At 45.4% G+C, this 14,837-nt stretch overlaps 1 protein-coding gene across 1 annotated transcript in view; it reads right to left on the bottom strand.

Annotated features, from left to right (window-relative positions):
• Nucleotides 1-14,837, bottom strand: part of SEMA5A (semaphorin 5A) — a 155,688-nt gene that overhangs the window by 51,517 nt on the left and 89,334 nt on the right. The window contains exons 10-12 of the mRNA XM_054984946.1: nt 13,739-13,946; nt 10,019-10,136; nt 4,611-4,792 (exon numbers count right to left, since the gene is read on the bottom strand). Coding sequence (XP_054840921.1) covers nt 4,611-4,792; nt 10,019-10,136; nt 13,739-13,946 — 508 coding nt within the window. The remainder of the gene's footprint in view (nt 1-4,610; nt 4,793-10,018; nt 10,137-13,738; nt 13,947-14,837) is intronic.

Genomic DNA, 14,837 nt, shown 5'->3' with positions numbered 1-14,837 from the left:
ATCACCAAGTCCACCACGGGTTGTCACCAGGTTCTCGCTGGAATTTCCTTTGTTTACAAAAATAGTGATTTCAATCAGGATTGATACACCACACTGGGATATTTCACCACAGAGGGAATTTCAGTGAGAAAATTACAATGAGGCCCCAACGCCTTCGACTTATAACCCACCACCCTTTGATTTCAAGTGTCCCAGCATGGCGTCTCATAAATTGTGAATAGGGAAATTAGCGATGCCGTATAAAATTTCATGCCAACACTGTGGGTGAAACTTTTACATGTTCAGAAAACAGGAGGATGAGTTTTAACAACACAAGCTCACAATGATTAATACATAAGCAAACTGAAAGTAATCTATATAAATTCACAGGATTATATTTCTCCACTGCTGGAGGTATCAGGAATTGTACAATGAGTAATGGGATTTGCGTGGCTGCTTGTGACTAGAAGTGTAACTGTCCACAGCACCCCTGGAGAAGCAACATGGTTTCCTTCAGTTGCACGTAATCCTGAACAACCACCATCCACTTTTTCCTCTGCACAACTCCCACCCCCACAAGTCCCTCATGGTATAGGATCCAGTGCTTGTTGCACACTGTTTTACTTCACAATAACAGTGGGATAATCAGGTCTTCTGCTATGGTGGGAAATCTTAATGGAGCAACAAGAGCAAAATAAAGGGGAAAGGTCATGGTATCACTTCTCGTTATGTACCCTGAAGTAACATCACAGCATTGTGACAATGCTCTAGGAACACCCCAGATCTCTACAGTTTTCACCACAGAGGGCAAAGGCAGTGTTATTGTAACAGAATACTTATCCACGTCTCATTAAGGTCTCTACCTACTCAGACTAAAGATGAAAAAGAGTCCAGTAGCACCTTTAAGACTAACCAATTTTATTGTAGCATAAGCTTTCGAGAATCAAGTTCTCTTCATCAGATGCATGATCCGAACTGTATTTGACCAGTTCGGATCATGCATCTGACGAAGAGAACTGTGATTCTCGAAAGCTTATGCTACAATAAAATTGGTTAGTCTTAAAGGTGCTACTGGACTCTTTTTGATTTTGCTACTACAGACTAACATGGCTAACTCCTCTGGATCTAAGACTAAAGATGCTATCTTAAACCCTGAGCAGTTTCAGACCTTGAATTGAGACCTGAAAAAACAACTTTCACTCCTTTAGTAAAGTTGCTTGTCAGTACAAAATTATTTATAGGGTTCTTCTTGCAATACTCCCCAGGACACAAATACTCCTTTAAAGACTTATTAAAATAATAAGTCTTTTATTAAAATAAACCCTAGTCTTTTTACTGAAGCAAGGTATCAAATATAAATGCTTATTAAAATAAAACCTACAAAGATGGAACAAATAAAAGCAACAAGAATTAAGTTTGCGAACATTTCTTAATTAATTCTAAGTTTAAATTAGTTTTACTATGAAATGCATCCCATATCACACATTACAAAGCTAAGTTTCCCACCTACATCTTCATGAGATTTCTTTCAGCCAAAATTCAGCCAAAATTCCTATGGAACTAAAATTCTGATCTGCTGTCTGGGTTAGCACTTTTTATATGTTATCTTATGCAAAAATCTAAGATCTTTTTTCATGAGATAGCACAGATAAACTAAGATTGGTTTAAGACCTAATTAATTATTCATATTTACAATCATGTGATATTATAATTAGCCAAAAAGTGGCACTAGGCCCAGCTGCAAGATAAGATTTATAAATCAGTAAAGATTATAGGAAAAGTTAAGCGAGCAAATCATCATTTTTCCATTCTACAATTAGAGAACATTTATTGAATACTGTCCAATATGTTTTAATTAGCTGTCAAAGATGAAAGAGCACCTGAGTAGCTATACAAGTTAGAAATAAAGCTACAGTAAAGTTCATACAAAGTTCATATAAAGTTCACTAGAATGTGTATCACTAAGTATAATGTGCTCTAATCCATATTTCTGTGATATTACCACAATGTCACTTTCAATTACATACCTGAAAGTGACATCACAGCATTATCGTGTTGGTCTAGGAATTCTGCAATTCTCTACGGTTTTTACTAAAGAGATTTTAGAAATTCTTAGTTCATTGCCATGACGCCATGCTGTTGCCTCCAGAAGTGTCATAACCAGAAGTGACACTGTGGCACCGCAACATCATGATCCACCCCCAAATGCTCTCAGAGGACCAGCACATAGCTGGCAATTCTAAATATTTCCTATGGAACTAAAATTGTCAAAACCCTTTTACATTCAGGGGCAAAGTGTGCCTTGCAAAGCTCGAGAAGAGGGGTAGCCAGGACCAGGAAAACACAGGAGACTGATTTCTTCAACTGGTAAGGATGGGTACATGGAGACAAGAGATGACTCTGCTGATCTCTGCCATTGCCCTTTGTGTAAACTATCAGACAAATTACCCTGCACTTGAGGTGCACAGCTACAAGCCACTCACAAAGGAACCATAAGCACTGACTTCCATAGAAGAGCGTAACTCTGCTTAAGATGTCACTGTCAGTCTCTATATGCAAGCAAAATAAAGCTTTTGAAGAGGTATATAAAGTGGCATGACAGATATGAGGGCAGGGAAATTCTGATTCCCCAGCAACAGAAGTGTTAATTTGAGGCAATCTGGATCCTACACATCCACTAAATAACTGTTCCGCTATATTAAGGAAATGCCTCTGGATTCTGCACAGTAAAACAGTATCTTCTGCACATTTCTCTTACTGCTGTATGAGTTCGTGTCCTTTCCCCAAAAACTGTTTTATGCATACCTACTTCAACTGTATATTGTTAAAAATTATGACAAACTAGCTTGATACCCGTGCTTTGCTATGGTATTTAACTACTTTAAATCCAGTTATAATACTTAAGGGTATGCAACATTTTTTTGTTTGCCAGCCACACAGGAAAGCCAGGCCCAACAGGGGGATTGGCAACCTGAGTGAACTTTGAAGGGAAGACTAGGAGGGGCATTTGACCTCAGGGCACATTCAATGACTTCCAATAGCAACTGCATACTGTTTAGAATGTGGGGGGTGAAGACCAATCAGGCTGCATACGCAAATGGCCTCTGTGTTCCAATTGTCTTTGGGGGTGAGGAGAGGAGGTGTGGAATGTTGTCAGCCCCAATTAGCTCGCAGATGCAAATGACCTTGAAAGGCTGGCCCAATCAGGGAAGAGTGGCCAAGCTGGCAGTGGGCAGGGGCGCAAACAGGCAGCAGCCTGCCAACCACACAGGGAAGCTGTATCCCTTTGGGAAAACACGTTTTACCCCTTTTGACCCCTTTGGGGGCGAATTTCTTAAAATCCGTTCTTAGTGGGTATTTACATCATGAAAGGAATGTTCTCCCCAAATTTCATGTTTCTAGGTCCAGGAGTTTGGGCTGAGCGTTGAGTCAGTCAGGACACTTGTCTTTATATATAAAGATATTTGAACAGAATGGCTAAAACCGAATATCCCATACTTCAAACTGGCATCACATTTTCTAATAGAGATTATTTATTTATTTTCTTAATTTACACCTCACCTTTCTCCCCGATGGGGACCCAAAGCAGCTTACCTCATTCTCCTCTCCTCCATTTATCCTTACAACAACCCTGTGAGGCAAGTTAGGCTAAGAAGTATGTCTGGCCCAAGGTCATCCAGCACGCTTCCTAAGCAGAGAGAGGATTCATACCTGGTTCTTCCAGATCCTAATATAATACTCTAACCACTACACCATGCTGGCTCCCAGGTTCATTACTGATCCCTTCTGTTTCTAGACTATCAAAAAAATCTTACTTTTAAGATACAGGCCCTCCATAATCACCCCCAAGCTTCTAACATCTTTCCAGTTCAAGAATTACCTCAGCTCTGACCATTTCAGATTTCAAGATGATCCATTAAGCCATTAAACACAAAAGAAAGTGCGCACGCACACACACACGCACAAATTGAAATAGGTTTTCAGTATGAAATCATTTGCCAGTGGCAGGACCGTGAATGGATCTCTGGGATGGTAAACAGTAGCGGCAGGGGGCCCTGGTTTGAATTGGGACTGTGGGGCAAGCAGCATTCCTTCCTTACATATCATTTTCTTAATCTCAACTGGCCTCCCAGAGTAGCTATTTGATCCACCACAGGAAGCATACAGCAACACAAAGCCAACTGTGTATCTCCGCAATGGGGCATATAACAGCACTTGGGAGGTGGCATCTGAGGTCAAGAGAATGGTATGAAGGGGACAGGATTAACTTCTCCCAAAGGCCCGATCTGAACCAGGAGTGCTTTAGTTGTTATTTAGTCACAATAAACTTGCTTGGCTCAATGGGGTGCAGCAGCAGCAGATGAAATTAGATCGAGGGTGCCAGAAGCACACCAAAGAACAAGGCCTATCACAGAAGAAGTGTTGTCACTAGTCCTGTTCACTTGTTATGGGGAACACACAACATCCCGTCTGTACACGCATACATCTGTTTGTAAGGAAGAGCCACACGTTTATTTTATGAATGAATCCGGGAACCAGTACATGGAAGAAAACGGGCCTGATGACTACACCACCAATCTAAAGGATGCCTCCCAGTCCATTCAAAGTCTCCTCCTCTTGGGCCTACGTACCTGGAGCAATTGACAATTTCCATGCTTGGCCCTTCACACGGCCAGCCTCCACACATTGGAGCCGGGTTGTCACACGAGCGTGTCCTGCAAAGGCAAAGGCCCACGCTGGAACCATCCACATGTGTACAAGGTTTCCACTCTGACCAAGATCCAAAATGGCCGTCCACCGTCAAATTCCTCGTCTGGAAACCAAGAGACATGAAGACAGGCTCTGGTTATCATGGTTCATTCTATGACATACTGAAGCCTGGCATGATCATACTAGGAAGAGCTTGTGAACTTCAAGCCCATTCACACCAAGTTTCGCATTCCCACTCCTTCAAAATATTTGTTCATGCAAAAGATGCATTTTCTGGCTGTCTGAAATCCTGAGGGCAAGCTTCTATGTTGCAAGATGCATAATGTTGGAGAGTCACTATGTCACTTAAGCATTCACCAGCAAAGAGAGAGACCCCCACACATTTCAAAAGCATCATCAGAAGCAGCTTCTTAGAATAGTAGAATTGGTACTTCCAAGGTCATCTAGTCCAACCCCCTACACAATGCAGGAAATTCACAACTACCTCCCCACCCCCACTCCCACTTCTTGCTAGAAGAGAAGAGACACTGATGGCAAGGATTTCTTGTTTAGTAGGCCAGAGCATTGTTTTGAGTGTCAGTTATCTTCCCAGATCCAGTCACCAGTATCACTACTCAAAAAGAATGCAAGAGGGTCAGGTTGGGAAAAAATGTTGCCAGAGATCTTGAAGAGTCGATGGACCTTACTGGCATACTGGCTAGACAAGCCATCTTACTATATAATTGAGTAAGTGTATTTCAGACAACTCACTTTATACCTGGTGCACCACCAGAGGGCGCTGCCACAGAGGAAAGCCTAGGTAACTCACCATATCACTCCAGAAAACATGCTGTGGTGGGAAGCCCAGGCAGGGAACAGGAGCGGAGCAGGTGGCAATGCCCTCCCCATTCCTCAACCCATCTGGTATTAGGAGCAGAGCAGGTGGCAATGCCCCCCCCTTCAGCCAGCTGGTATTAGGAATGCAGCAGGTGGCAATGCCCATCCCCCACCGTAACACAGCAGTTATTAGGAGCAGGTGGCAATGCCCGCCCCCCCTTCAGCCAGGTGGGATCAGGAGCGGAGCAGGTGGTAATGCCTGCCTCTGCCTTAACCCAGCTGGTATTAGGAATGAAGCAGGTGGCAATGCTCACCCCCCTTCTCCCAAGTGGGATCAGGAGCAGAGCAGGTGCCAATGCCCGCCCAGCACCTTCACCTTGGTTGGATCAGGCACAGAGCAGGAGGCAATTCCCTTCTTCCCTTTTCCCAGCCAGGACAAGAATTGGAGCTGGTTGCAATGCCTGCCTCCTTCAAGCTACTGGAATAAGGCATGGAGCAGGCGGCGATGCCCATCCCATCTTCACCCTGTTGGAATCAGGTGGCAAGCAGGCAGCAATTTCCACCTCCCTTCAACCTGCTGGAATCAGGAGCAGAGCAGGTGGCAATGCCCGCCCAGCACCTTCACCTTAGTTGGATCAGGCACAGAGCAGGAGGCAATTCCCTTCTTCCCTTTTCCCAGCCAGGACAAGAATTGGAGCTGGTTGCAATGCCTGCCTCCTTCAAGCTACTGGAATAAGGCATGGAGCAGGCGGCGATGCCCATCCCATCTTCACCCTGTTGGAATCAGGCGCCAAGCAGGCAGCAATTTCCACCTCCCTTCAACCTGCCGGAATCAGGAGCAGAGAAGATGGCAATACCCTCACCTCCTTCACCCAGTTGGGATCAGGAGCGGCACATGTAGCAAAGCCCACTGCCCACTTTTGCCTGTCGGGATCAGGCGAGGAGCAGGAGGTAGTGCTCACTCCTCCCTTCACCCAGCTGGGATCAGGCTTGGGGAAGGCAGTAGTGCCTGCCCCCCACCTTCACCCATCTGTAATCAGGCTCAGAGCAGAAGGCAATGCCCGTTTTCCATTCTCTCAGCCGAGATCAGGAATGGAGCAGGTGGTAATGCCTGCCCCCCTTTACCCAGCCTGTGCTGGGTATCAGACGTGCAGCAGGTAGCAAAGCCCACCACCCCTTCATGTTGCTGAGATCAGGTCTGGATGAGGTGGCAATGCCCACCCCACTCCTTCACCGGCTGGGATCAGTGATGTAGGAGGAGGGAATGCCTGCCTGCCTGCTCTCCCCTTTCTAGAGCCCGTTGTATTTTCCCCCGCAATGGGCCTTGTTTCTAGTCTCTGTATAAGGCATTATTTACGTCCACCATCCTTGGCCCCTTTCAGTAGCCAAATAACAGCTTTGGTAGGGGGGAATAATGTCCCAGAATAGTGTAACAACATTTTCTCTCACACACATATATATAAATGTTGGTTATTGGGAAAGGTTGAGGCCTAAAAAGATATGAGACTTTTGTTTGTCCAGTTAAAATCCACACAGCAATTCCCCTAATGAACTGATTTGGAAAAAGAGATCTCATACCATCTAAAGAAGAGGATAGAAGGAAGTCCACATTTTATCAATAAAAATGTGTAGAGAGATTTACAGTGCCATTCTATGCAGAGTTACTCTAGCCGAAGCTCACTGAAATCAAAGAGCTTGGAGTAGCTGCACAAGACTGCACTGTTTTAATTACACCAACCCATATGTTTTCATTTTGCCTTGCTAGTTTCTGGCCGGTCTCCAGATTCTCTGGTGGTACTAAATTTTATTAATTAAGGGTCTGTTTTTTCACAATTAATGGCTCGTATTTAGTATATGTCCATCAACAAGTCAAGTTTATTTTGTGATACCTATAACTGAGAATACTGCATGTCTGATACGGCAATTTGGACACTCATTACAGCTCCATTTTTCACAGATGAGGAAATCGGCTATTTCCTGTAAAATATATCTTTCTTGCTTTGCTACAAAAAAAGAGCACGAGACACAGTAACAAGCTAGGAAAGGAATAAACTGGAGACAAACTTTACATCCAGCAGAGTCAACGTGGTGCGGAGCTTGCAAGATTTGACTGCTTCAGTTAGCAAGCCAGAGAATCATATTGTTTGATGGTTCCTCAGTATTATAAAAAATCCACTTCCAGCATATAGAAAACTGGCGTGTCAGTTTCGTTCTCCTCTACGACATGCCAGTGTGGTACAGCAGTTAGAATGTTGGACTAGGATCTGGGAAACCCAAGTTCAAATCCTCACTCTGCCGAGTAATCTCGAGCCAGTCACACACTCTCAGCCTAGCCTTCTTCACAGGGTTGTTGTGAGGATAAAATCAAGGAGAGAAGAACGATGAAGGCTACCTCCGGTTCCCATTGGGGAGAAAGTGGAATATAAATGAAGTAAATAAATTAGCCACTTTGGGTCTCCACCAGGGAGAAGAGTGGCGTATAAATGAAGCAAAATAAATAAACGAAAACTCTAGCTTTCGACATCCACAGGGTTTCAGCATGGGGGAACCACTCAATCATGCAGTTCTCTCACCTGCATTCTGAAGTGGTGCTGTCCCATGAGGGCTGTATCGTACGCTTCTGCTGCATATGTAGCTTGGTTCCTAACATCTGATCAGCAACATCTTTTCCTCCCTTGATCCACAATCAAGAATTGTGGAGTATCAGGATTTCTTCTTCCTCCCTGTGTCAGGGAATGTGTGCAAGGAAGGATGCTTCCATCAAATCTACTGTTCACATCTCATCAGGGAGAACAGGGAGTCCCTGAATGCCCAGGATTTAGCAGGTGCAACTGGAGTTTCTGGATCATGGCCACAGCCCCCCGCACTTATTACCAACTGTCTCACGTACCAGCTGTCTCTGGGTGGAGACAACCAAGTTTCATCAAGCCGTTCAACACCTCGAACAGCTGTGCTGTAGTCTGCAATTTGCAAATACGATGACGGTATCCAAAAGGCTGGTTTCCTGCTGCCACCAACATTTCTTTAGGTGCTTTATGAAAATGGTCCCACTCTCATTTTTGTCATTCCATTTAATGCACACATACAGCTCAGAAAGAAATCGAAGTAAAAGCCTCGCTTTAAAAATGACTTCCAATTAGGACATGCTTTTATAGCTGCATCCATCAGAAGTTCACATTGAAGCTTATTTTCTGACGTATCACAGTGGAACTTCAAACCTACAGAAGTAGGTGGGGGAGATTTTACTGTGCTCTGTGGACACATCCATTGTAAGTTCCTTGATGTTCCTGACCAAAAGTACCACGACTATCAAGGGCAATCTTAAGGAGAGTTACAGTCTTCTAAGCACATTGACCTCAATGGATTTAGAAGGGTGTGAGTCAGCTTAGGGCTGCGCAGTAAACTCTGACTTTTCCCCCCTCTTCAGTGCATTGGCTCCATGGCAAACTCGTGAAGGAAGTAATGTTTAGAGTGACCCTGAGACCAACGCAATTAGGAATAGTTCCCACCCAGTAAGAAACCTGTAGACGGCAATGTCAACGATGTCACAAGATAGCTCAGACCAGCGCAGCACATGCACCCCTCTCTGCATTTTGGATCTCCCTCACCTACGTTTCCGGAAGCCCCATTGCCTACTCAACCTCTCCTTCCAGATGCAGGGGGGCACCTCGTTTCCTCTAGCAGGTAGCTTTCTTGTCCCAAGCCCCTCCCAGGTGGTTCTTCACAACACCAGCCTCAGTTCTCCCTCCAAGTTCCCACCTGTTCTAACCCTGCCCTAACCCTTCTCGTGGGCTTTCCCCTATGATCTCTATTTTGCACACTTGTAGACCCATCCAGCGTTGCTTTCTCCCCCCCCCCCCCGCCTCACTTTGGTCTCTCTATAATACTTTGGGCCCCAAAGAAGGCTTTTCTCAGCTATCCTCCTCACTCAGCCTTTCCTTTTTCAGATCATTTCTTATATCCTCCTCCTCTATCTAACTTTCCAGACTCTGACTTCTCAGCCCATTGGCTTTATCCGGTTCCCTGTTGCCTCTTGTCCCTGGGCACTCTTCCCCTTCTTCCAAATCTGGCCTCTCCAGCAGCCCTGGATCTGTTACCATTTGCTGTCCCAAGCGCACAGCTTTTCCTGTCTGTAAGGCTCCTTTTGAGGGTTTTTCCACAGTCATCCTCAGCTTTGATCACAAAAGCTGTGCTATCCACATGCTGCAGTTGTCTCTCTCCAGCAGTGTTGTTTGCAAATGCACCAAGATGTCCAAGAGACACACCTAAGTGCCTGTTTGTATAAAATTGCAGGTGAAAAATTTAACGGTTCATATATAAGTCCAGCTTTACAACAGCTGGCTAAGAAGTGAGGAAAAAGTTATGCTTGCAACTCAGATCTGAGTGCGCAGAAGCTTCAACCTATATTGTTCAAGTATAATTAGACCTGAAGTTGAATAATTTGAATGCCACTATGAAAGTCACAAGGACACAAGGGACTTCAAGAAGATGAAGCATACTGTCTTGAACTTACTGGACACACAGAGATGCTCTGCTCCCATTGGCTCATGCTTAGACTTTCTTCGAGTGGCGTGCATTTCTTCAGCACCTGGTCCCAGCCACAATAAGGATCCTGGAATCCAACACATGTGCTGAAAAAGCAAACCCAAAACATCAGACTATGCTGTACGTATCCTTGCTTGAAGAAATACTTTTCTTTATCAGACAAGAGGCAGGAGAGGTGGGTGAAGAGTCCAACTTTTGGCCCAAGCCTACTGCTACTCTTCTTCCCCACTCCCCAGTCATCAAGTTTACTTCTTTAGATGAAGCAAAGGGCAGGGCCAGGCCTGCTATTCCAAACCTGGCTCTCCCTGTTTTCAAAGAGCAAAATCTGTCCTCTTCTTCCAGTCTTGAACCTGAATGTATGAGTAGATTTGCCAGATCAGCTAAGGTCCATATCCAAAGACTGAGAAGGAAAAACTGGATAGCTCAAAGATGGCATTTGAAGCCAGGAGGCGTGTGTTGATTTTTTTTTAAAGAGAGATCTTGAGTCTACTATAACTTATCTCCATTGCAGAATGATAGCTTACTTTTCCACGTGTTTTCAAAACCAGTTTATGACTCTCATGCAACCCCATAGGAAATGGAAGACATTAAGGACCAAACCAGATATGGATGGCCCTTATGGGACTGCATGTTCCACCGTATTGATTTTTGCTTAGATGTGGTTTCTTAAGGCTGCAAATTACATCACAGTAAAGGTGCCTGTGTATGTGTTTAACTCTGTCCCCCTGGCACTGTTTTCCTGATCTAACTCCGCACAGACTGAAAATGGAAATGTTTAATAGCAAGTGACTGGTAGACGTTTTCTGATGTTTCAGTTTCTATCTGGAAAGGTTTGAGAGCCAAGCTACAAGAGACGAATTACACAAGGAGGAGCACATGAAGGGAGTCACAATGTTAGCCCGGAAGTTGAGTTTTATAAGAGATTGGAAGGCTTTGTCAATTTCCCCTCTGTACAGAGCCAGGGAGATCCTGATAGAGGGTTTGTTTATTTCTTCTTTGCCTCTTAAAAGGGGAAGGAAAACTGACAGAGCCTTCAGGAGGCAAAGAGGAAATTAACAAACCCTCTGAGGAGCAATCTTTGCTGGCTCCGTAGAGAGGGGAAATTGACAAAGCCTTCTGGTCTCTTTTAAAACTCAGCTTCCTGGCTAACATTGTGACTCTCTTCACGGGCTCCTCCTCGTGTAATTCGTCTCTTGTAGCTTGGCTCTGAGTGATGTCCTTTTTTTGCACCAATATATAAAGAGAGGAAATAGGGTTAGATTGTAAAATCTATTGATTCTTTCAAAAATGTTCTATGGATTGCTATGGACCGCTTCCAGCATCGAGGCGCCGGGGCTGGGGGCAGCGGTGCATGCCGCAAAGATGGCAGCAGCAGCGTGCAGGCAGCTTACCAGGAGGGATGAGAAGCTGCCTACGTGCCGCCCCGGCCGCCTGCCATGCCTGGCCTACAGCTGCTGCAGCCTCCCAGCTCTCCCATGCTGCTGCCGCCGCCAACACACACACACCCCCAGCTGGGAGCAGCAGCTGTGGCCAAGTGCAGCACGCATCTGGGGTGGCGCACGGCACAAGGGAGCAAGAGGGCTGGGAGGCCACACGCGCGCCTCCTCAGCCCCCTGCCATGCTTGGCTGGGCCAGCAGCCTCCCAGCCTTCCCGCCCAGCTGCCCACCACCCAGCAGTCCGGGTGCGCACGTGTACTCTGCAGGTGCACGCGTCCGTGGGGCCAGGAGCAGTCCTGAGGCTGCCCCCCCACCCGGCCTCAGGTGCCACCTGATGCCGGACCTGCAGATAAGGCTGCTGCAAAGATGGTTCGAGCCACCCTGTGGCTGGAGTCAAAAGCGCTACCTGGAAAATATAGCTCAGTCCCTAAAAGATCAGAAGTCAATGACTTGGAACTAATAGATAATTCCAATGCTCCAAACTGGGCACTGTGTGGGTAAGAATGGGAGCTCTAGTGCTCAGCTATGCTAAATAACAGAACCTGTCTCTTATCGAGGATTTTCTTCCAAGTTTTCACCGGATCAAATAAGCAGGACCGGCACCTCCACTGAGGCAAGCTTGGTGACCGCTTCCAGCGCTGAGGCACCAGAGGGGGCGCCGGGGCCGGGGGCAGCAGCGTGTGCCGTGGAGCTGGCAGCAGCAGCATGCAGGCGGCTGACCTGGAGGGATGGGAAGCTGCCCACGGGCGGCCACGGCCGCCTGCCACGCCTGGCCCGCAGCTACTGCAGCCTCCCAGCTCTCCCACGCTGCTGCTGCTGCCAACACACACCCTCGGCCGGGAGCAGCAGCCATGGGCCAGGCACGGCAGTCATCCGGGGAGGCGTGCAGCGCAACAGAGCAAGAGGGCTGGGAGGACGCATGCGTACCTCCTCAGCCCCCGCCATGCCTGGCTGGGCCGGCAGCCTCCCAGCCCAGCTGCCCCGCAGTCAGGAACAGTCTTGAAGATGCCCCCCCCCACCAGCCTCAGGCACCAGAAACCCTAACGCCGGACCTGCTAATAAGGCTGCTGCAAAGACGGTTTGAGCCACCCTGGCTGGAGTCAAAAGCGCTACCTGGAAAATATAGCTCAGTCCCTAAAAGATCAGAAGTCAATGATTTAGTATATCAGCACTTTGGATATGTTATAAAATACAAAGGACTGAAACAACACTTTGCTCTAATGGGGCCTTTACTAGTTTTTAATACTAAAAATTTTCCTCCTGGTAATTTTAGTTATTTATAGAGATCTCTGAGGAATGTATACATTGCCCACAAATATTCTATTCCTGAGTTTAGACAGTTATTAGGGTTGCAATATTTTCACTGGGGGAAAAAATCAATCAACCAAGCTTCCGTTGATTAATTGGCAGGGCTGCCAGCTGAAATAACACATCTGGAGACCATTTTAGTTCTGGTGCGTTACAGTAACAACGAGCAAAAGAGGAAAATAACAGCATCCCCTTCTAACACGGCCATGGTCTTTGCAGATTAAACCACAAGTTATATTATACTTTCAATATTTCAAAAAGGGGCCTACATTGAGGTTTGGAAATTTATTTACATTTAAATAAAGCGGCCGGAAAGGGGATGATTAAAAAGCAGAAGACTTTAAATTTCCCGATAGCCCTTCAGTAAGGTACTTGTGGACTCTGGGTTGGGTCAAGCCAGCTTTTCAATTGCTGATAGAGGTAGCAGGAGTCCATGTGAGGAACTCCAAAAATGCTATGCTGGAACCTGAAAAGCACGTGGGGAAGGAGAGCCATGGTAAAGAAGGGAATCGTACAGGACTGAGTGAAAAAGCTGCCCGGATCCAACACTTTGTTTTCTATTCTGAGAATACTTTTTATTTTATTGAAAAGTTTAAAATCCAATAAAAAGGAAAGAGAAGAGAAAAAGAAATGAGAGAAAAAGAAGGGAACAAAAACTTTAAAAGAATAAAGAAAAATAATATATATTTCCATTTTCTTCTACAACACCTATCGTATCTTTACAAACATTATACATGTAGTTTTGATACCTCCAAAATTCACCTTTTCAAAACAGCCCCCCTTCTATTTAGTTTTCCCAAATTTATCTTCTTAAGACATCCAATCCATAAGACATCAGTTTGTTTTTTATTGTCTCACGCAGAAAGTCAGTAAGGGGTTTTCTATTCTAAAGTACCTCTGAATGATGCACTTCTCTCAAAGCAAGGCAGACGGCGCAGCATACCTGTGTGTTTTATAAAACTGACATCTTTTTAGTGGGATCTTCACAACACTTTCCTGAAGGCCCACATACAGAGCACTCTGACTGTGTAAAATCTGCAGACTCTTGATGGGCTCCCGTTGGGTCTTTGGGAAAATTTCAATCTCCTCCAACAAGCAGCTGCTTGCCGTCTGATTAACTGGAGCAAGTACCTTCTTGATAGTGCCGTGGTCTGCAAGGCAAGAAGGAGGAGGAAGGTTATAAAAATCTTACACACAAAACTTGCTACACAAATGCCCTCTTACTCAAAAGAAATTGTTCTCTATGGGCATTCAGCATTGAAGTGAAATTATTTATCCACGAACCAGACATTTATTACTAACATCAACTTAACACAAATACCAACATCAACCTACACACAAATACAAAATTTCCATATCGGCAATGAAATGCATACCCTCATTACATTCTAATTAGATAGTACATAATCTTTCTATATAAAAGGCAAGCCATATTGGTGGCAAAGCACTTTTTATCCTGGTGCGCCTCCGCAGGAGCACCAGGATAAAACCTGAGTCATCATCAATGTGTCCTCCAGAGAGTACCCCTCTCAGATAAGCCTTCAGCATATCTGCCATGGGTTAAATGTTCCAGCATATCCGTCATGTGTTATGAGTTCCTTGCTAGAGTAATTAATATGCCTCTGAGAACATGCAGAGTAAAACCTGTTTTGCTGAATGGTTGCTAGCTGCTTATCTTGCAGGTGTTTTGGTTACGACTTCCTGGCAGGCCTGGGAACTTGGCCTTGAAGTTACAGCAGAGACTGCACCAAGCTCCTAAGAGACTGAGTAGAGCTCATCCCTTCCCTCCTCCTCTCTTCCCAGGCTCTGCGTGCCAAAACCCTAACAGACTTTCTTTCCCACTGGGGGGTGGGTGGGGGGCGGGGACTTTGACCTATAATTAACCTTGCTTTGCTACCTTGGGCCATTCCAGCCAATACTCCTGTCCTAGCATCTTGATACTGGTATTTTTCTTTAATAAAAACAACTTTAACTCATACACCTCAGTGATGCAGTGAAATGTTTGGGGAAATACCTGGCAAGACCTGACAACCGCCATGGTG

Source organism: Eublepharis macularius, chromosome 7, assembly GCF_028583425.1.
Source record: "Eublepharis macularius isolate TG4126 chromosome 7, MPM_Emac_v1.0, whole genome shotgun sequence".
Taxonomy (NCBI): Eukaryota; Metazoa; Chordata; class Lepidosauria; order Squamata; family Eublepharidae; genus Eublepharis; species Eublepharis macularius.
The sequence above is the reverse complement of the archived record's forward strand: the minus strand, read 5'-3'. Positions and strand labels throughout refer to the sequence as shown.